This window comes from Pleurodeles waltl, chromosome 9 (assembly GCF_031143425.1).
Source record: "Pleurodeles waltl isolate 20211129_DDA chromosome 9, aPleWal1.hap1.20221129, whole genome shotgun sequence".
Taxonomy (NCBI): domain Eukaryota; kingdom Metazoa; phylum Chordata; class Amphibia; order Caudata; family Salamandridae; genus Pleurodeles; species Pleurodeles waltl.
In genome coordinates, this window is record NC_090448.1 from 238,444,606 (window position 1) to 238,468,270 (window position 23,665).

General features: G+C 46.8%; 1 protein-coding gene across 1 annotated transcript in view; it reads left to right on the forward strand.

Moving 5' to 3' along the window:
- Positions 1-23,665, forward strand: part of ACAD9 (acyl-CoA dehydrogenase family member 9) — a 386,804-nt gene that overhangs the window by 279,850 nt on the left and 83,289 nt on the right. The window contains exon 13 of the mRNA XM_069206630.1: positions 8,640-8,719. Within this exon, the coding sequence (XP_069062731.1) occupies positions 8,640-8,719 (80 nt within the window). The remainder of the gene's footprint in view (positions 1-8,639; positions 8,720-23,665) is intronic.

Below are 23,665 nucleotides of genomic sequence, written 5' to 3' on the forward strand. Positions count from 1 at the left end.
CTATGCAGAAGTAATGGCTGTAGTTGACAGGTTGCATCATATAATCTAGTAAAGTGGTCTTTCTTCGCAATGGACAGGACAGCATAGGAACCATGGATGAAATCCTCCTTAGACAGTAGTCTCCTCCGCCTGCGGGGTTAAGTCAGGTGGGACTGTAGAGCTCGGCACAGAAGGGCAGGTGGCCATAGAGCTCCCCCATCTGATTAGGGGGAGCATAACCGGGTGCCCATCAGTGTAGCTGCTTGATGTAGTGCTTTATGTTGTTCCATGAGTCTTTGCTCCAAGAATGGGGCTGCAGGGGGACTGCATCCTGCCCACGATCACAGCCTCTGACGTCCACATCGAGCAAGCATGGTTCTCAGTGCCTCTGCTGTCCCTGTTTGGCCAGTGCAGGTGATCCCAATCTTTGATCTCTCCAACCAAGACCACACCTCCTCAGGGATGTTGAAAAAATATGTGGTGCCATTGGCCATTCCTTGGAGCTTGGCTGAGTAGAGAAGGAAATACCCAAGTCCCATCTCACGTAGTTGGCATTTGACTGCCCAAAAGGAGCTGCGGTGCTTCTGGACAGCAGCTGTGTAATCTGGAAAAAATAGAATTTTTGCATTGTCTACATTTGTCAGCAAGCAGGTGAGTTTCCTTTAACACTGCATCTCTTTCGGGTTTGTATAGAAAACGTACCACCATCGGGTGCTGATTGGTACCAGGCGGGGGTCTACACGCAGGAACAAGCTGTGCCCTCTCAATGGAGTAGAATTGTGATAACATACTCAGGAGAAGAGTATCCAGTCCTCTACATATCGTACTACGACCTGACCCTCAGCACCTTTTGGCATTCTCACAATATGGATATTATTTCTGCAGGATCTGCCCTCCGCGTCCTCTGCTCTTTGTTTCAGCACACTCGCTCAGTCTGTCAGTGCTTTCAAGGAGGATTCCAAACTGTGCGTCTTAGGCTGTAGAGTTAAAATAGTTTGCTCTGCTGTCGCTACTCTTTCTGCAAGTTTTCTGTGATTGGAGTGTAGAATGCTGAGATCTGAAGCAACCGTGTTGATCTTGGACTCCAGTGAGAGGTCCTCGAATTTTCTATTGCCAAAAGCATTACATCCAGCCTTTCCTCCAACATTTTAAAACGTACAGTGTGGACCACCATGGGCGACAGAGATTGTATTTGCGGTGTGGGTGCCCGGGACTGTGAGGTGGCCTATTGGCTCGCAGCATGCTGACGACCCATCTCCAGATCCGCGACGCCATCTGGCTTAGTAGCCCATTACATGTGCGGTGGTGCAGCAGTGTTCACTGGATGGGAGCTCAGTGAGTTGATCAAACCACAGCATGACTAGTGCAACCGCACCTCGCCCGTAAACATAGCGTGTCATATGCCAGGATGTGCAGCACAGGTTTTAGAGTTCAGTGGAGATGCACGCACGCCCAGGGCTCCGAAGATGGCGCCTTATAGTCCGACGGACACCCCCCACAGTATCGCTAGGAAGCCTTGTAGCTGCCACAGCAGAAGCTTGACGGGTATTATATGCAGGAGGCCTAGGCAGATACAGCTCATGGATATATACAGGTAGCTAATTGGCAAAGTCTTATGGTTAAGGCAGTGCGTAGTTAGGCCTCTTAAAGCATGAGCGATTCAAAAGTTAGGGATTGCTCCTATTATAGATTCGCAAGTTCCCTCAGAAACTCAGTAGTCGGGAGGCACCCACTAACAATAGTCACCCACACTGTGAGCCAGTGTCCATTTAAGTTGCCTGGGTGCGGCGTACACATGCAGCCCAGTGCGCTATCACAGGGTGTAGTATTAATTGTCCTTTGGGGGAATGGGGGAGCCGTCACAGGCCACTGCGACTCCAGGCAGCCACAAAACAAGGGGAATCCCCCCTGCCTGGAAGCGCTTGTATCCAGCACCCCCGTCCCTCACCCCACTTGCGGCCCGAGCAACCGCAGCACCCCGCTCAGTCCTCGGATCCCACACAGGTCCAAGGCAGTGGTGGCGGGGCACGCCCTTGAGCGACCTCAGCGAGCCAACAGTTCCCCGGGTCACCTTCTGTCTCGGGGGGCCTCCGTCGGCCGTTGCCCTGGGCACTGCACCCTCGGTGTGGACTGGGGCACAATGCGACTCTGTCACCAATCTTGGCAGACATCCGCAACCCGGCAGTCAGCGCTACGGGAGCACGACCCAGCTGATACGCTCCGCGCTCACCAGGATGGAACTTCATGTGGTGCAGGCCTTCAGGCCAGTTCGTGCTGCTCTGCACACGCCCAGGCATGTCGACGGTGTTGTGCAGCAGCACTCTTTTTCAGGTTGTTGCACACAGTAATGGGAAATGTGGATGGCCTGTCATGCAGGAGATTTACCTAGGATAACGAGTTGATGTAGCGGAGCTCTGCTTATACACATCCGCCATGCTGGCTCCTCTAGTCATGCCCCACCATGTGGGGTTCTCCTTATGTTGATTTTCTCAAGCTTTTAAGTAATGTGAGAAATATTGATTTGGAAACTGAGTAGTCGCAAAAAGCAATTGCTGAAGTGCAAACAAATCTAGATCTCAATGTAAAATAATCTCAGTGAAAATATAGCTACATAAAGAGTTAAAATTAAGCTTGTTTTTACTAAGTTAAGGCCAGAGTACCTGGGTGGTATACTGGTCATAGTGTGTGGAAATCAATTACCGAAGAGTAGATAATGCACTATATGATATTTTTCAAATATGCAATATTCCAAAGGCATTATTTCCGACAGTGCTATCTTCTAATGACTCGAAAATCCTGAGTGACTGGTTAAGCAGAAATTAAAGTTTAAATGGGAGTTTTTGAATTGGATAACCTGCCAAAAAACGTTTTTGCTCAGGATTTTATCAAAAAGCAATTACAAAAGCAAGAATAGTCACATGAACCTGGGTACAAATATCACAAGGCACATATTCATGTGAAACTCATTTATCATCAGTTTGTTATATTGTAGCAGAAATATCTTACTACTGGCTCAGTCATTCCACAGTTCTTGGATAAGGATGAAAATCATCTGTTATAAATATGTGAAGTTGGTCCACTAAATCAAGTACCAGAACATATGTAACACAAATTTATTAATGAAGGGAAGAACATGAAATGTAAAAGGAAATAGTGAAAAAATGTGCTCCCAAATGAACAAGAGACACCGCGACAAAGGGCATTAAAAGAATCACAAGTATTTCAGTGTTTCTAAGAGTCTCTCAACACAGACAACCTCTTATAAGATTGTAAAATACATCTGTCAATACAGTGATTTATTAATCACAATACATCATAACAAAGGAGGTCTGTCAGTCTGGACTGTCGATGACGTTTCAACCCTTGCACAGGAAACCAGGGACTCATCAGGACAACAGTGACCTGGGGAATGGCAGTAGTTACAAGGTAGATGATTACTGGACCTCAGTTTGGTGAAGGTTGAGGGTATCCATGTCCAGGCCAACACAGTGCAAAAGTCACCTTGGTATATAGCCAGGACGGACTGGCAGCACTTCCCACGGTAAGGAATGCTGAACACAAATGGTCTCAGTTGGAGAGACTGAGATCATTTGTGTCCAGCGTTCCTTATCATTAGTAAGTAATCTGCATTTAATTTCTAATAAATATTATTGTTATTATATTGCATTTCTGTTAATTCACATTATTAATTACTCTGTTGTATTACTATTCAATATATTAAATAATAAATAAAATATCTTGAAAAAAGGAGGCTAAAACGAATTACGTCATATTGTTTATCCTATAATGAGTACCTAGTCAGTGTGGTTCTTTGAATAGCGTGTTCCAATGTGAAGCATAGTTCAAGATAATTTAATAAACTTTGTTCCAGCCAAGGATCTTGATTGTGTTCTTCCTTGCACTTCCATTTGGGGAGGGACTTGGTTCCCCAGAGTTCATCAGTGTAAGGGGGGAGGGAACCTGTCACTAAGGCACTAAAAAAAAAAGCATTTAGCTGGCCCGCGGAGCAGGACGCGCCTGCAACTTTGTTCCAGCCGGGGTCTTTGATTGTATTTTTCCCTGCACTTCCATCTGGTGTCAGACTTCATCCCCCAGAGTTCATCAGTGCAAGGGGAGGAGGAAACCAGTCACTAAGGCGCCCATAAGCACACAGCTGCCTGCGGGACACTCCTGGGCGGAGACCAGGCCAAGACTGGGCAGTCATGGCCCACCAGAGGCCGGGCCCATCCTTTTGGTTCTTAGTTCCGTTTGGCCTTCTCAGAAAATTTGGCAATATGTGTAAGTTTGACCCTGATTTCTAAAAGCTTTTACCTGAAACAATACATCCCCTTAGGCAACATGGGTAAAAGGAAGGCAAATTTGGTTAACTCTTCAGATACCCAGCACCTGCACCCACACCAACACATAAGCATTGATAGTTTCCTGGTTAGAGCAGTGAAGCTTTTAAATTCGCTGAGTGGCATCTCTCTCTAACCACAGAAGATCTTGCCTCATCACACTTACCATCTATTACCACATCTGTTTTGAATGCGAAAGTCATCTCTACTAGCGATGTCAGGCACAAGATGGGATTGACTTACCTTCCTCTGGGGATTTGGGTGCGCATGCCATGGATTCTTTGACTGTTCATGACCTACCTCATTATTATGCTACCTCTCTAAATTCCCCGAACGCTGTTCCTTCAAAGCTTTGGAAAAAGGTGCCTAAACAAAAATTGTTTAAAAGCAGACGACCACTGGATATTCAAAGGAGCTGTGAACGAGATACTATTCCATCTCTGACTGTTGACCCCTGGAATGGTTTAAAAACATGTATTAGAGACCTCATCGAGTCTAAATTGTCCCCCGTTTATGATCGCCTTTCTCCCATCGAGTTTAAACGATGCTAAATCTGTAGGAGGGGTATGAACATCTTAGATAAATATCCCCATTATCAAGCCAACGATCTCCTCCCCTGCCACATCACTGTATCCCTAGCAGTGCAACTCTCTAAAGCTACTACACAGTCACTTGATACCTTTAGGTAAATACTCAATGTTGGGGGGGGGGGGGGGGAGACTGACAGCTCCATCACAGCTGATAACCCTGAAAGGGACATCAATGTAGCTGTTCCCTCACACATCCCTGCCCAAAATGATAGGCCATCAACCTCTACGCATCCTCCTGTGACCCAGGGTGGGAATAGCTCTCTAATTCAAATACCTTTAACTGTGATAAATTTCCCTCTAGCTTCTTGTCCATATGTTTTAATTCTAACAAATGTAACCCGGTTGCCACTATGCTCATTTGAATCACTAGGGTCCCTTAGGAACAACGTAATGTTTTGATTAAAGAGTTCTGTTAATTGCCAGTGGGACTTAAATAAAGAAATTATACTTGTGCGAATAGTTGATAGCATCAGGCCTATAGCATAGACTTATTCAGGAGATACTGTTATTGTGAATGTCCACAATCCAACCACTGCAGGTGATATTTTGGCCCAAGCAAGAGATGGTAGGGTGAAACCCAGCTTTCTGAAAATATATTGCTGTTAGGCTACTTTTACCAGCATTTGCAACATGCTGCTCCTAGGGATAATCGGTCTAGGGCTACTAGTCATCTGTGTCAAATACCTCGTATAAATCTGGCTTTACTCCTCACTTTACTTTATGCCTCTGACTGATATTGAGGAAAATGAATGACTTTCTGTAGGAAAGACCATTCAGGCACCGAATCTACCTAGCTCAGGAGGAAGCGAGTTGGCTCCAGCAATACACCCACCTCACCAGTTCGATTCACCTGCTGATGTACTGAGTATTGGTGAGGGAATCTCCTTATTATCATGGAATGTAGCTGGGATCGCCCAGAAGCTTCATAACGAGGATTGGTTGTATTTTGTTGAGAAATTTGATGCGAACTTCTGTCAGGAAATATGGGCTTTTGAAACAGTAGAGGTAAATGGCTTTAAGTCTTCCTGTACACCTGCAACCCCCTCCAATGCTGGAAGAGGTAAAGGGTGACTCTGTACTTTTGTGGCTTGTACCATTAGCAATCTGGAAGTGGAAATTCTAGCCTCCACGCCTTTCAGATTTAAAATCTGTGCTGGTCTAACACCCTTAATGTTCTAATAATTATTTTTTATTTTAGTTTTTTTTCAGCTCATCCAGTAGATATCATAGCTGAATTAGGGGATTTACTTACAGGTTCTATAAATAAAGGGCAGGATTTCACAGAAATCCTATGGACGGGGTATTTTATTTAGAACTAGATGTACATTAGATGGGGAAACGTATATGTGATTTCGTTAATGTACAAGGTGAGATACAGGTCGCTTTGTACGTTCCATCTATACGGAATCCTTGAATCAGCTGTTTTTATCCTACGATCTGACCTTCTCATCTGATCGTCAAACAAATGGGAAAGAGATCTTACTCACATTTACGGGGAGCGGGAAGGGAAGTATAGATTTTGTTTTGCTGTTCAGGGATCTAGAAGAATATTTTGGGAGTTATGAGGAGTTCCCGCTCCGTATAGCGATCACAGTCCTATCTCTTAAAATTTTTACATTTCCTCCCAACAGCGTTCTGCCTAATAAGATTACACCTCAAGTTGATTATTCTGCAAACAAAGGGCTTAGATGGGGTACCCTTGATCCGAAAATGTTAATGGAGAACTTGATTACGTCACATTTTAATTAGAGTTTGGTCTATCTGTCAATGGTGGATGACCCGGAGACAATTGTGAACAGTTTTTCAGGGATTTGTAGGGCCGTTTCCAGCAGACTTTGGACAAACCACCTAAAGATAATAATGGCCCCTCATAGTTTAACCCTAAGTGCACTATTGCACTCAAAAGATTAAAGACGGCTGCAAATGTTATCCCGTGTAATATCCAGGCAGTCAGGGAAGCTCGATCCAAATATAAGCAGACATTATAACATAGGAAAGAGCATATTAGGTAGCTTGCATGGGAAGATCTTATCAGAGTGGCACAGCAAAAAGACTGAAGGCTTATCTGGGAGGTGGTTAACCGCCCTTTTGTTTTTTCTTTTTAAGCAAATCCATCCACAAAGATTGTCAGCATCCCAGAGAGAGTCGCATTCCCTAGTTTTTAACCCAAACAAAAAAACAAGAAACCCAAGTAATTGGGGATAACAAACGGGGCTGTCCCCCTATAAATCAATGGATTGCTGATCTTGTAGACTTTCCCTCTGTAACGGAAGCTATATTGACTGCCGCAAATGCGAAGGGCTCAGGCCCTGATTGGGTGCCAACTGACTTGTTCAAAACTATTGTTGAACATTGGGCCCCATTGGTAACAAAAGTGCTCAGTACACCAGTGAAAGGAGACATAATTGACTCATGGAGAGACTTTATAATTGTACCAATTGTTTAAAATGGCAGTAGGAACTCACCCACCTGTTACTGCCCAATATTGCTATTAGATTAAACAGCCAAACTACTATACTGAGTTTTTCTAGGCAAACTAGAGTTCTGGGAAGAGTCCAATTCCTTTTTTCCCCAGTTCAGTATGGTTTAGATCTGGACTGGGAACCGTGGAACAACCCCTTAATCTCATTCTTATTACAGGCAAATACCTCGGGCCAGGACATATGGCATTCATGGACCTCACCTGTGTCTTTAGCCTAGTGGATAGGCACCTATTATGGGATATGATGGAACAGGCTGGAATTGCTCCATGATTGGTGTATGTTATAAACATCTTCCACAATATGGGCCTTAGTCATTTTTTTTGTATAACCCTGGAAGTATTGATTGTGCAGCAAAGGAGAAAGTCAAAAGGGCTTCTAGAGGAGAGGCTAGACTTGAAAAAGTATTGGATCATCTATCTGTTTCCAGACATATGCAGATTTCAGTATCCTGTTAGATTAGAGTCTTATTTAATCTAGATAATCAGTTCTGAGCACAGGTTTCACCTCATTGGATTAAAATTTAGCACAATCCACTTTCTGGTGGCTTTTCAGATAGCCTGTACTTGGCACGCCTCTCTCCCTTGTCCATGCAATGTGGCTACAGCTCTATGCACTTTGGTTTTTGGCACATTGTATTGTTCTCCCAGACTACGCTTTTTACTTCCAATCCTTTTAAATAAGCATTTTGCATCTCATAAAGAAGGGTTAATATATCTGCAAAATGTATCCTCTATTGAAGTATGTATAGCTGTTCTTGATTATATTACTGCTGCAATTAAGCTAAGGGAAAATTGTGCACTTTAACAGTTGGTCAGCTTTTAATTGTTTAACAAACATTATTTTAGACTGTTTTTAAAAGGTCTTTTTTCCATTCATTACTGGTTTCGTTTTAATTGGTAATTACTCAGTGTGCTTAATAATGTTTTATTGGTGACTCAGACTATCCCTTTCAGCATAGCGGACCCATTTTTGATGCCAGGTTTACTGTTTTAGTAGCTGCATCTTTGCACAATCCAGTTATCCAGTCCGCTTTATAAATGTTAATGATTAATGACTAGTTACTGTTTTTGTCGAGGCCTTATTGCACTTTAAAAATGTCAATGTATTTTCTGATTGATTGATTATTGATGTTCTTTTATTGCTAAATTTAGCCGAAAAAAATATGTGCCTTGTCCTGTCAAACTATCCGTTCAGAATTTAATTATGATTGTGTTTAAAGATGGGTTACTACATTTTTTTTTCTCTTTCAGGGTACAAATGAAATTCTTCGAATGTATATTGCTCTAACTGGAATTCAGCATGCAGGCAAAATTTTGACTGGAAAAATCAAGTAAGTCTCAGTGACGGTGGTCTTGGATGAGTAAATGAACAAATGTATATATTTTGATTTATTATTGATCACATAGGTCCTGCAAATTCACGCATTACAGAAGAAATAAATATTTCTACATTGCAGAGTGCCAGTTTAAGTATGTTCAATCAATTAAAGAATTAAAACCATGAGAAAGGAAAACTGGATAACGGCCCCAATTTCAGTAAGAACACCCTCCCCACTCCATCCCTTCGTTTTCCACCACTTAGTGATTGTCATTTTGGTTGTTTCACAATAATTCCATAGTACAATCCTGTCAGGTTCAGCCACTTAAGCGCTGGTTGTCTTAAGCTCAACAGGGACTAATCAGAGGAAATCCCAAGATCTCTTTAATAGCTGCAGCTGTTCCTTTACGTGATTACTGTATATACAGACAATCCCATCAAATGTGGATCATAGTACCTCTTTGTCCGCATTGTTGCCAACACATTTGGCTAGCTGTTGGGAATATTCATTGTACTTTAACAAGGAACAGATGCCACCCGTTAAGCAACTTATAGTGAATTTCTTTAGTTTTCATGTAGAATGTATCTACTAATGTGTAAATCTTTGTGAAAAGACTTCTGGGACCTCATGCTGGCAACAAGTCACTCAGTCTCTCTCAAACAGTATTTTTCTCTTATAGAAGACTGTCTGTGGGTCTTCTCTGCTCCAAGACCCGTCGGCATGAAAATGCTGCATGCGGGGGCCCCTTTGATAAATTTGCCCATTGCAGACCTTGGGGATGTAACTTCAACCCTGGGAGTATGTGACCTACCAGCCATGGCATTGGTTGTCTTCGGGCGAGTTTGTTAGAGCCCCACTGGCCACCATTATGGATCGTGGACTACAGGCTCCTCTTCAAGGAATATTGCAGACGCAGGTGTTGTGGCCCCAGGTTTAGATGAGTTATTGATGGATTGATATAAGGGAGAGACAGCCACCTCATCTCTATGGCTTTGTGTCAGTGTTAGAGGTTATCTTATGGCCACCGTTGTTGGATACACGCTCCTAGATTCTAGAAGGAGGCATTTCTTGACCACCTTGGTGGAGCTCACTGGGTTTGAAGTGCAGCATGCAGGGGTGGGGGAGTACCACCTTTGATCTCCTTGTTCAGACGTTTGTGGCCATTGCATCCCCCAGGAATGTGTCTCACACCCCAATGAGCCCACGGCCTACTGGTCCAAGAGCTGGCTTCCCTCTGGCAGGTTCGCTAGAGAGCCACTGCGCCATGTTTGGTGCACGGGCTCCTGTTCCAAAGATATTGTGGACAGGGGGTGGTCAGCCAAAGTTACAGTCCTCCTCCATGTGCCTTAGACGGCCCCCAGCCTGCTGTGCCCACAATCTTCCTTGTTGGGAGTCGCAAAATCTTTGCATCCGTGATGGCGGTCAGCGAGCGATTCATGCGTGGCTACCAATCCCTTAACTTCGGCCCAAAGTACACCCCATGCAAAAATATTTGATATGTTACTCGATGGAGATACAGATTCTGGTAATGAAATGCCCCCCCATCCCCTCTGATCTTAAGAAAATGAATAAAGTGTGACATAACATCCAAGGTGAGCATCTTACTTGTGAGGATATCTTTATCTTTACAAAGTATAGCAGTATGTTGAAGCACACTGCTTGCTTGCTGCCACATCCTCAAGGAGCATACATCCTTACTACAAGACAGACTTTCCGTAGTAGAAGCTCAGCAGGTAATATAGATGAGTCCTTTCAAAACCCTTACATACGTGAAACCAAATTGTCTTATGCCTCTGCCTACCCAAAGGACCGCAGCAGTTTTGACACTCGTAGAATTCTCTTGACATTGGTGGATGGGAATGCGAAAGAGTGGATGATTATCAAATGTCAGTGGTTAGAAAATTGCTCTATTACTTCATTAATACTGAACGGCAGGATGGATTTTTGTAACTTCCTCCACAGTATTCCCTGGTTACTCATTAAAGCAATGCAGCCAGCAGTTTGGTAACCTACTACAAAAAATGCGTGCACTTATTCATAAATGGAGTTTACAAAGTATTTCTATACAAATAAAGAGACAGAGGACATGCACTGCATGGAAACCGTGCATGTATTTATTGCATATAGGGCAGATATCCAAAGTGTTGAACATAGCAGAAGCAAAATGTACAGAAAACCGAGAAAATAAAAACGAAACCAGCATAAAGTCACAATCACATGTATGAGTAGATAATTTCTAAATAAATGACATTTACTCTGCAGTGTAGGAGCAAGCAGGTTGAAAGAATGAAAGTGGGATGCAGCACAAGTTTGACAGCGGAAAGAAAGAACAAAGCAAAGGGATTTAGAAAGGGTATACAGAGAAACTACATAAATGGGGTGGAACCAAAAAATGAATACAGCTAAACAGAAGACAAACAAAACTAAACTTAATTTGTGGATGGACAGTGGCCAGCAAAGCTGTGCACGAGAAGGAGAAATATGTGCCTGGTAGAGTCTTGCACATTAAGTTTTCAGTGTAGCAAAGCACAGCAATGATCTATTTACGAACGGCAACATAGAAAGAAGACCAATAGTAGAGACAAGAAAGAGCAACAAATCATGGGCCTCACTCCATTGCTTGATCTGAAAATTCCAAATTTGGTTGCAAAGTACAAAAGATACTGCCTCTTTCGAAATGGGCTGCCTTACTCTGGGTCTCGCCGGGGACGCTTCACTGAACCTCTCATTTTTATTTTCACATTTTCTTTAAAAAAATAAATAAATACTGATGTACACTGTTCTATAAGAAACAAGGATCAGCTGGAAGTGTTCTATTCTACTTTGACGCCTGCCCCATTGATTTTTACCAAGCATTCATTGATTATAGCGGGCACCTGAAAAGCTGAGACTTAGTTTTAATTTTGAAAGTGTTTCCACCCTTTCCCCTCAGTCTCAGAGATCCAAGGGATAAAATGCTCAAATTTAAAAATTATGACACCTAATGGGAAGTGCAAACTTGGTATTTGGTTTTTCTCCACCTGTCCCTGATGTGTTATCATAAACGTATTTTAAGATACACCTGTCTGCCACCATCTATTTGCAGTATCTAATTTGTATTTTTTATTTAAATGTAGAGGCCCAAAGTTCTGTTCAGAAGCCCACAGCTAGCGCTGTTGTCTGGATGCCAAAACACTGTACTGCATAGTATTGACCCAACCTCATTCCTCTTTACTTCACCACTAGACACTCCATACTTCTTTATCACCCTTGCAGTTACTTCTCATGTCTGCTTTCTCCCTTTCTCACTGTTTTTCTGTGTTTGTCTTCCTCCTTCTTTCCCCGTTTATGCTTGTAGGAAAGCTAACTTTTTGATATGGTTAGCCCTAATTTTTTGCCTAGTTTCTGGTGTGGCTTCGACTGTTAAGGCACTGGGACCCCAGTGCCAGATCTCTTTCCCCAAAACTACACAGTTGTTTTGCACAATTGGCAAACTCTTTAGTTACCACTGTGAGTCCCTAACAAATTGTACCCCCGGTACCTAGGTCCTGGGGTAATAAGGTCAATGAGGGCTGCTGCCACCCCCAGAGGCCCCTCACCAAACCCACACAGTGTTGCCATTGCAGACCACATGTTTTGGTGCAGGCTAAATTGAAAACATGACCTATAACACACCCCTGTGTGCCAGGCCCCCTGTCACTGCATTTGCCAGGTATAAGTCACCCCTAAGGCAGGGTGCATTAAGGCACATTTGAGGGCATATATGAACGAGCAGGTATTCTACTGCTATGTCTGTCGATTCCGAGACAATGTAAACGAAAAGGGAAGCCATTTTAAATGCATGTGCTAGACACTGGTCATTACGAGTTCCCCAGCTACATGATGGCTTCTCTGAATCCTTGGGTCTTTGTATCAAACATCTCAGAATAATAAACTCTCACTGACCTCAGTGATGGATTTATTAATAACTTCCCACAGAGGGCACCTTAGAGGTGCTCCCTGAAAACCTACCAGCTACTAGTGTGTTCGCTGACTGGTCCTGGCCAGTTCAGCCACCACAGAAGCTTTCTGGAGCTCCAAGGTGCTCTCCAGTGCTCTTCAGGGCCTGAGACAAAATGCTGCACTGGGCGGAGGTGTTACCACCTCGCCCAGGCAGGATAGACATTCCAGGCATGGAAGCTTCAAAGGCCTTGCCGCCTTTGTAATGCGATCCAGATCTCTCCAAATGATGGAGAGGACACACCACCCCCGGCCTCACCCCACTTTTTATAGCAGCCCAGGTGGGGAAAAATTAGTTAAATTAGGAGGAGTGCCCACTTCATGTGAGTCCCAGCCTTAAGGTGGGCGAGCTAAAGTAGATTCTACTTTTTAAATTCCTCCATCTTGCTTGGAAGGAATTAGGCCACTATGGTTAGGGTTATGCGCACTTCCCAGCGAAGTGGTCATAAGGAGAGTGTAGCCCATTGACTACCGCCTGGTGCTCTCTGTAACGTCCCTAAATTCTAAATTGAGTATTTAGGTGGTACCTTTGAACCCTAGAACTCGGATCCTGATGACCTATGAAGACGAGGACGAAGAAGAGTTGCACCCACAGAAGAGGAAGTGAAGAAGCAGCTGACCATGCTGGACTGCCTGCTGACCTCAAAGGACTCTGCCCAAGAAGCCAACTCATCCAACCTTCAACAAAGACTCAAGTCTTCTGTGAGCAGCGGACCTGCTCTGCAACAAAGAAACTCAGAGAAAAAGACTCTGCAGCTGCAGGAACCCTGGAAACCTGCCACCAGAAGTGACCACTGCACCCGATGTCCACGACCCGAGGGTAAGCCAACCAACAGTGCCAACATGGGTCCCCAGCTGCCCAGAGACTGAGTCCAGTGTGGTCTTTCCCATCTTGCACTTATCCGAGATGCCTGCAACCTCTGCATCCAGGCTCCCTCTCCCACAGTCTTGTGGTGAGAGAAAACACAACACCTTCAGCAACCACTGAACCTTCATCCCTGACCCCATCTGAGTTTGGTGACTGGTGCCAACGATTTCCCCGGCTCTCAAGAGCTCGAGTCCACCTGGGGTCCCCCCTCCTGCTGGACTCCCTGACGACGCCTACAGCCCTAACACACCGGCCCCCCTGACTGCGAGCGCACCTGGACCAGAAAGCCCAAAGCCTAAAGACACCCCTGCATATGTTGCCCTTGGGCACAGGATAAGAGGACCAAATGTGCAACTATGTCCCCAACCACCCCACGTCTACTACCTACCTGCTTGTTGTCCCTGACTGGCTTCCTAGCCAGAGCCTGCAGCCTGTTTGTCACGAGGTCCAACTCCCATATACAACCATTGGCCACCTGATGCCTTACTGCACCTCTACACCTGACCCTCCCAAGTGCTGCACGGTATGACCTGTTAGTGTGGTCCTGGTCAGTGCCTAGTGCTTACCTTTGCTCCCTGAGTTCGGCCTTGTAAGTCCTGTTGTGAACCCTGTGTCTGCTGAACATTGTTTTCCTCCATAGAATAACATTGAGAGAACTCTGAAGTGTTGATTTCTGAAATTTCCAAGTATTAATGCTTAACAGTCTACTTACCTGACTACGAAGCTCTTAGGTTTGAAACCTATATAAAAGTAATTGTTATTTTTTTAATTTGTCTTGGATTTGTTCTTTGAGTGTGTTTCTTATTTTTTGCCTCTGTGTGTACAACAAATGCTTAGCCACTACCCTGTGATAAGCCTAACTGCTCTCCGACACTACCACAATATAGAGTATTAGTCCTATCTACTTTTGCCTCTGCAAAAACAATTGGGGATCCACTGGACTCTCTGCACAGTGTACTTCAATTTAGTGCACTTTATAGAGAGCCAGCTTCCTACAATGTTTTTTCTCTCTCTTGCTCTGGATTAAAATTTGTTGAGGAAAAGTAAGTGCTGGTTTAAAAGATAGTGTTAGTCAGCCCCACCTGTATCGACCGACTTAAATTAAGCACTGCCTGTATGGCAGAAAGTAAGATAGTTATTCTCATTTCAAGATGTCACACGTTATAGCTCTTTTCAAACAAATACGTTTTTCTTTTGGTCCCACATGTTCTTATATACTAAGCTCTTATCCCCTTAAGGTATGGCTTGATTCCCTAAATGGAGGTTATGTAACATTAGGTTGCCACTCGAGAAGATATTTATGGATTATAATTAAAAAAGGGAATTCTCCAGATTTGTCAACCTTTCCTGCTTATGGCAGTGTTATATATTTCTACATCCCAAGCCCATTCGTTTATGGGACTTGTTCTTTTGCAGTGAGTAGGGAGCAAAGCAATGTGCACACTTAAAATAATATTTGACAAGCCTGTAGCGAATGGGAGACGCAACGCATTCAGCGTTGCCCTCCTGTGCTTCTAATTGACTACCTTTAGATTAGCCATTTTCCCCAACTGGCCAGGTTATTCAATATTTCATGTGAACACGGAAATGGACAGTTTTCTAAAGGTAATTTCTATCTAGTTGCGGATTCCTTACCTCCAAGTGTCAGTCTGGATCTGGAGATTTTTCTTGCGCAGTACCCCTGCCCACCGTTAGGTGGTGTCAATCGGATCTGTGTCCATAGTTGTCCACATAATAGATGACATTGCGGGTCCTATATAGGTGCCACCCCTGCACCCTGACGTCAGTTCTTTTCTTTCCGCTTCAGCCAGCGTTGATCCGAAGTGAGCTACCCCTCCGGCAATTTTTGACTGGTCTTTTTTTTACTTTTTGTTGAATTTTTTTAAGTTAACTCCTTGTGCATCGAGAGGTGTCTTCGAGGAAGACCGGGTTCAAGCTCTGCGGGTCCTGTCATTGGGAGATGTCTGTTATGGATCCGCACCTCCTGGGTCTTTGGTGCTTGAAACACGACCATGACACAAAGTTGTTCTGCAAGTGTTGGCCAATCCATCCAACAGCTTTGAGGGATTGGTCCCTGAAGCTGATGGTGGCCCAACGCTAGACTCTGCACAAGTCAATGTCCCGGTCGACAGGAAGGTGCAGGGAGCAGTTACGGAGTCCCCCCTCCTTGTCCTACTCCAAGTCCTCAGGACGATCGGGTAAGTTGAGGCATAAGAAGAAGTGGAAGAAGACAAAGCGTCCTTTCGTCGTTCTAGTCCTACCTCTGTCCTGACTCTGCACCGCCCTGAGTTTCCGGGAGCTGGAGCGACCCCTGCTCAACAGAAGGTGTTCTATGAGGCCATGCACCTCATTTTTGGGCAGTCTGACACCTTTGGAGCACTTTCTGGCCCTGCAGAATTGTAAGGGGTCCCTTTAGGTTCTGCGTGGCAGCTTCGGACTCCGCTCTGGACCCTTTGGAATACCAGCTCCAAGACGCTGTGGACTGGGGAATGGACTTGGGTGAAGCCAGTGGACTGGATATCTCAGCAGATGCTGGCATGGTTTCTCCCCGTACTGTGGCTACAGAGGAGGGAGTATCATATTCCATGGTGGTGTGAAGAACAGTTGAGGTCCTGGACATTGAGTTACCTTCTGTGTCAGTCAGGACTAACCTCCTGACAGAGGTGCTTCAACCTGGAACGTCATCCTCTGAACCCCTGCCCCCCATCAGTGAAGCCCTTACAGATGTCCTTATGGGTACCTAGTCCAAACCCAACACAGGGGCTCCTGTGAACAGGACAATTGCCCACTGCCATCGCCTTGCTCCGGGTGACCCAAGTTTCCTTACACAACACCCTACGCCTGAAAGCTTGGTTATCCAAACCTCTACCTCCCATGGCGCGTTCCCTTCCACACCCCTGGATAGGGAATCCAAGAGGATGGACACACTTGGGAAGAAGATATTCTCTTCTGCCAGCCTGGCATTGCGGTCGGTGAACACTGCATGCCTTTTGGGCTGTTATTCCCACATGCTGTGGGATATGGTTGCACAAGTGCTGCAGCAGGTCCTGGAGGAGGTCCGTACTGTACTTTCCCAATCGGTTGCTGATGGGAGAGATGCAGCAAAGTTTGCAATCCGATGTGGACTGGACACCACCAACTCACTGGGCAGAGCAATTTCAACGACAGTGGCCCTGAGGCGCAACAACTTGTTGAGGGTGTCCGGCTTTTCAGGAGATGACCAAGCCAATCTTATGGACATGCGCTTTTTTGGCACCCTTCTCTTCAGAGAAAAAGAAGACTCAGTGCTCAAGTGCTTCAAGGATTCTCGTGCCACAACCAGGTCCTTGGGCCTTGCTTTGGCCCCTCGTCCCCCTCAGTCTGCATTTCACCCCTTTTGTGGCTAAGGGACGGGCACCCACTAAGTCAGTTCCCTTCCAGCCACCATGCTGCGCATGATGCCCAGCCTCTGCGTGGCTGGGGATGTGGGATCCACCGACCTTGTGGATCAAGGAGCCAGCGCTCTGGCCAGAACTCCCCCCCCCCCCCCCCCCCCCCCTCCCCCAGCTGCCTCGAAACCATCCTAGTCTGACTCTCCCCCACTGGTTATCAGTCTGAGTCCGTATCCGCCATCGCCTGCTCCGCTGGCAATCCATCAAGTTATACAGTTGGATTTTGCAGCTAGTCCGAAGGGGCTACTTCCTCCCCTTCAAGACTACACCTCTATCCATGCCACCATCTTACAGTTGGATGATGGAGGATCACTTGGAACATCTCCAAGAGGAAGTTACAGCTCTCATAGTCAAGAGAGCCATAGAGAGGGTAGGTCATGGTTGTTATTCCTGCTGCTTTCTGGTATCCAAAAAGGATAAGGACCTCCGCCCTATCCTAGACCTTTGGTCCCTAAATCTCTTCCTCAAGAAGAAGTTCAAAATGCTCACTCTGGCTGAGGCTTTATCTACCCTGGACCCAGGAGACTGGATCATAGTGTTGGACTTGCAGTATGCTTATTCCCATATACCCTTTCTGCCTGCCCTCAGACTTTACTTGCTGTTCACGGTATGCCACAAGCAGTTTCAGTTCACCGTGCTCCTGTTTGGCCTTACCAGCACCACTCGGGTGTTCGCCAAAGTGATGGCGGTGGCCGCAGCTCATCTGCGTAGATCAGGGGTTCCAGTATTCCCCTTTCTCGATGACTGCTTGTTAGGGCGGGCTCGCCCTGGACTGCCGTCTCCCGCTTCCAGGCTACGGCGGACCTCCTGCATTCGCTGGGGTTCACTTTCAATGTGCCGAAGTCACACCTGACTCCCTCTCAGACACTCCTTTCATCGCAGCTGTTCTAGACACAGTTCAATTTCGAGTGCATCCTCCTGAGTGGTGAATCTAGGATATTAAGGCTATGATACCACTATCCTAGATTTCAGTTAGAATGACTCTGAGGCTGCTGTGCTTCATGGCCTCCTGCATCCTGTTGGTGAACCATGCCAGATAGTGTATGCAAGCTCTGCAGTGGAACCTGAAGTTCCAGTGGGCGCAGCATCAGGGAAAACTCTCTGACATGGTCCAGACCGGCTAGGCAGAGCCGTTTCATCGACAGTACACCTGAGGTGCCACACCTGTCTGTGGACGTGTGACTTTTCAGGGGATGTCCAAGCTTCCTTGATGAACATACCACCTTGATGGCACTCATCTCTTCGGAGACAAGGCACCCTTGACGCTAGAGTTCTTCAAGGATTCTCAGGCTACGGCCAGGGCCTTGGGCCTCGCGGCAGCCCCCTATTCCCTCTATCCTGCCACTCGCCCCCTTCCTGACTAAGGAAGGGGCCTCTAACTGTGTCCATTCCTGGCCCGCCACTCTGCTGTGCATTCTGCCCAACCTGTGCTTGGATGAGGGATCCACCAACCTCATGGATCATGTGGCCAGCCGTCTTGACAGTCCACCACCCCCTACTCTTCTGCCACAGCCTTTAAACCTTCCTAGTCTGACTCTAACCCCATTAAGGGCCAGTTGGCGGCAGGATTCTCTCCACTGGCAATCCATCACATCAGATAGGTGAGTTTTACAGATAGTCTGATTGGGCTACTACCTCCCCTTCGAGGCTTTCCCACGCATCCATGCCATCATCCTACAATTGAATGATGGAGGATCACTTGTCCCTTCTCTGCGAGGAAGTTACGGCACTCTTGGTTCCCCTACTTTCTGGTTCCCAGCAGGACAAGAGCCTCCACCCTATCCTAGACCTTTGGGGCCATATGTACGAACACATCTTCCCATAGACACAGAATGGGTATAACCCTTTGATACGTCGGGCCCTTGGTCCCTCAATATCTTCTTCAAGAAGGAGAAGTTCAAGATGCTCACTGTGGCTTAGATTCTATGTGCCCTGAACCCAGGAGACTGGATGGTAGCGCTGGACTTGTAGGACGCTTATTTCCATATCCCCATCCTGCCTGCCCACAGATGTAACTTGTAGTTCACGGTAGTCCGCGAGCACTTTTAGTTCATTGTGCTCCCCTTTGGCCTTACAAGCGCCCTTCGGGTGTTCACCGAGGTGATGGTGCTTTGCAGCTCATCTGCGGAGATTAGGGGCTTCAGTCTTTCTCTATCTCGATGACTGGCTGTTGAAGGCGGGCTCGCTCCAGTCTGCTGTTTCCTACCTCCAGACTACGGTGTACCTACTGCGTTAGCTGGGATTCACTATACATGTGCCAAAGTCACACCGACTCCATCTCAGATGATCCCTTTCATTTGAGGTGTTCTGGACACAATGCAGTTTCGGGCCTATCCTCCTGAGTGGCGAGTCCGGTATATTCAGACTATCATACCGATGTTTCAGCCTATATCCTAGATGTTGATAAGACTGACTGAAGCTGCTGGGCCTCACGTCCTCCTGCTTCTTGCTGGTGACACATGCCATATGGCATATGGGGGCTCTGCAGTGGATCCTTAAGTTCCATTGGGTGCAGCATCAGGGCAATCTCTCTGATAAGGTCCAGTTCTCTGAGGGAACTGTGAAAGATCTGCAGTTGTGTTTAAGAAATCACAATTGGGTCAGAGGCAGATTCCGCTCCCTTCTCCAACCAGATCTGACAGTAGTGACAGGTAGTCACTCCTGGAATGGGTCGGCCATCTGAGAGAGGTGGAGATCCAAGGCATCTGGTCTCCAGTGGAATCCAGACCCCATATCAACCTGTTGGAGCTATGTGCGATCCGGGGACCACTAAAAGTATTTCTTCTCTCTATCAAGGGAAAGGTGGTGCAGGTGTTCACGGACAACACCACCGCCATGTGGTACTGCAACAAGCAGGATGGGGTGAGGTTGTGGACCCTTTGTCAAGAGGCTCTGGGCCTCTGGACGTGGCTGGAACAGCAGGGCGTATCCCTGGTGGCTCAACATCCAGCAGGATCTCTGAACGCCAGAGAAGACAAACTCAGCCGAAAATGTCTACCAGATCACGAAAGGTATCTCCATCTGGAGGTGGCGCAAGGTTTCTTTCAGCAGTGGGGAGAGCCTTGGTTAGATCTGTTCACCTCCACAGAGAAGGCGCAATGTCACTAGTTTCGCACATTGGAGTTTCCAAAGCGGCAATCGCTCAGAGATGCTTTTTGTCTCGAGTGGAACTCAGGCCTCTCCTGTATGCCAATCCACCCATACCACTACTGCCCAGAGTTCTCAAGAAGATCAAGAACGGCCGGGCCCAAGTAATCCTTGTGGCTCTGGACTAGGTATGAGGAGTCTAGTATCCCGAGCTGCTGAGCATGTCCATCAATCGTCTGATCAGACTGCCCCTTTGGGAATATCTTCTGTTGTAGCAGCAGGGAAGGGTTCTGCACCCGAACTTGTCCAATCTCCGCCTTCTTGTGTGGAGATTGAGCTGCGACAGTTGACAGCTTTTGACCTTCCTCCCGAAGTTTGTAACATCATCTTGACAGCCAAGCGTCCCTTTACCAAAACAGTATGCGCCTCTCATTGGAAGAAATTTGTGGCTTGGTGCCCGGATAAGTCTGTTGATCCCCCCCCAACCCACCCCACCCCTGTTAGTGCACCTCTCTCTGTGGTCCTGTTGTTTATCCTTTCCCAGGCACCAGCTGAACTCTGCTATGGGCGCTCTTAAAGGTTACCTGTCTGCTATGTCTGCTCTTTTGAGGTTGCCTGATCACCCTGCTTTGTTTAGGTTCCCTATTTTGCATGGGTTCCTCAAAGGCCTTGCACATCTTTCTCCTCCCTCCCCATTCATTATACTCCATTGGGATCTGAATTTAGTTTTGACCTTTCTGACATGCTGTGCACTCCTTTCGAGCCTCTTCACAGTTGTTCTCTCAGACTTTCCTTTCCAGCTATCCTGACAAAGTAGTGCTTCGCACTAGGGCCTCTTTTCTGTCAAAAGTGGTTATGCCCTTACGTGTAAGCCAGTCCATCACCTTACCTACTTTTTATACACCCCACATCCTTCTAAGGATGAGGGGAGACTTGACCGCCAGGCCCTAAAAAGAGCCTCTGTATTGTACCTTGATTGTACAAAAGCGTTCCGTGTGAATGATTAATTGTTTGTCAGTTATGTGGGTGTGAAGACAGGTCGCTCAGTGCAGAAGGTGACTGTAAGGAAATGCCTCCTTGGCATGGTTACCCCCTGACTTTTTGCCTTTGCTGATGCTATGTTTTGAATTGGAAGTGTGCTGAGGCCTGCTAACCAGGCCCCAGCACCAGTGTTCTTTCCCTAACCTGTACTTTTGATTCCACAATTGGCACACCATGGCATCCAGATAAGTCCCTTGTAACTGGTACCTCTGGTACCAAGGGCCCTGATGCCAGGGAAGGTCTCTAAGGGCTGCAGCATGTCTTATGCCACCCTGGAGACCCCTCACTCAGCACAGACACACTGCTTGCCAGCTTGTGTGTGCTGGTGAGAACAAAATGAGTAAGTCGACATGGCACTCCCCTCAGGGTGCCATGCCAGCCTCTCACTGCCTATGCAGGTATAGATGAGTCACCCCTCTAGTAGGCCTTACAGCCCTAAGGCAGGGTGCACTATACCATAGGTGAGGGCACCAGTGCATGAGCACTGTGCCCCTACAGTGTCTAAGCAATACCTTAGACATTGTAAGTGCAGGGTAGCCATAAGAGTATATGGTCTGGGAGTCTGTTTTACACGAACTCCACAGCACCATAATGGCTACACTGAAAACTGGGAAGTTTGGTATCAAACTTCTCAGCACAATAAATGCACACTGATGCCAGTGTACATTTTATTGTAAAATACACCACAGAGGGCACCTTAGAGGTGCCCCCTGAAACTTAACCGACTATCTGTGTAGGCTGACTGGTTCCAGCAGCCTGCCACACTAGAGACATGTTGCTGGCCCCATGGGGAGAGTGCCTTTGTCACTCTGAGGCCAGTAACAAAGCCTGCACTGGGTGGAGATGCTAACACCTCCCCCAGGCAGGAGCTGTAACACCTGGCGGTGAGCCTCAAAGGCTCACCCCTTTGTCACAGCACCGCAGGACACTCCAGCTTAGTGGAGTTGCCCGCCCCCTCCGGCCACGGCCCCCACTTTTGGCAACAAGGCTGGAGGAAACAAAGAAAACAACAATGAGGAGTCACTGGCCAGTCAGGACAGCCCCTAAGGTGTCCTGAGCTGAAGTGACTCTAACTTTTAGAAATCCTCCATCTTGCAGATGGAGGATTCCCCCAATAGGATTAGGGATGTGACCCCCTCCCCTTGGGAGGGGGCACAAAGAGGGTGTACCCACCCTCAGGGCTAGTAGCCATTGGCTACTAACCCCCCAGACCTAAACACGCCCTTAAATTTAGTATTTAAGGGCTTCCCTGAACCTAAGATTTTAGATTCCTGAAACTACAAGAAGAAGAAGACTGCCGAGCTGAAAAACCCCTGCAGAGGAAGAACAGAAGACACCAACTGCTTTGGCCCCAGTCCTACCGGCCTGTCTCCTGCCTTCCAAAGAACCCTGCTCCAGCGACGCTTTCCAAGGGACCAGCGACCTCTGAATCCTCTGAGGACTGCCCGACTTCAAGAAAGACAAGAAACTCCAGAGGACAGCTGCACTGCTCCAAAAGAACTGCAACTTTGTTTCAAGTAGCAGATTTAAAGACCCCTGCAACTCCCCGCAAGAAGCGCGAGACTTGCAACACTGCACCCGGCGACCCCGACTCGACTGGTGGAGAACAACCAACTCAGGGAGGACCCTCCGGCGACTCTACGACTGTGAGTAACCAAAGTTGTCCCCCCTGAGCCCCCACAGCGACGCCTGCAGAGGGAATCCCCAGGCTCCCCCTGACCGCGACTGTCTGAACTCCATTTCCCGACGGCTGGAAAAGACCCTGCACCCGCAGCCCGCAGCCCCTAAAGAAACGGAACTTCGGTGCAGGAGTGACCCCCAGGAGGCCCTCTCCCTTGCCCAGGTGGTGGCTACCCCGAGGAGCCCCCCCCTTGCCTGCCTGCATCGCTGAAGAGACCCCTTGGTCTCCCATTGAAAACTAAAGGAAACCCGACGCTTGTTTGCACACTGCACCCGGCCGCCCCCGCGCTGCTGAGGGTGTACTTTCTGTGTGGACTTGTGTCCCCCCCGGTGCCCTACAAAACCCCCCTGGTCTGCCCTCCGAAGACGCGGGTACTTACCTGCTGGCAGACTGGAACCGGGGCACCCCCTTCTCTCTATTATAGCCTATGTGTTTTGGGCACCTCTTTGACCTTTGCACCTGACCGGCCCTGAGCTGCTGGTGTGATAACTTTGGGGTTGCTCTGAACCCCCAACGGTGGGCTACCTTGGACCAAAAACTGAAACCCGTAAGTGACTTACTTACCTGTGAAAACTAACAAAAACTTACCTCCCCCAGGAACTGTGAAAATTGCACTGTGTCCACTTTTAAAACAGCTTATTGTGTTTTATGTAAAAAGTATACATGCTAATGTAATGATTTAAAGTTCCTGAAGTACTTACCTGCAATACCTTTCAAATGAGAGATTACATGTAGAGTTTGAACCTGTGGTTCTTAAAATAAACTAAGAAAATATATTTTTCTATAACAAAACCTATTGGCTGGATTTGTCTCGGAGTGTGTGTTCCTCATTTATTGCCTGTGTGTATGTACAACAAATGCTTAACACTACT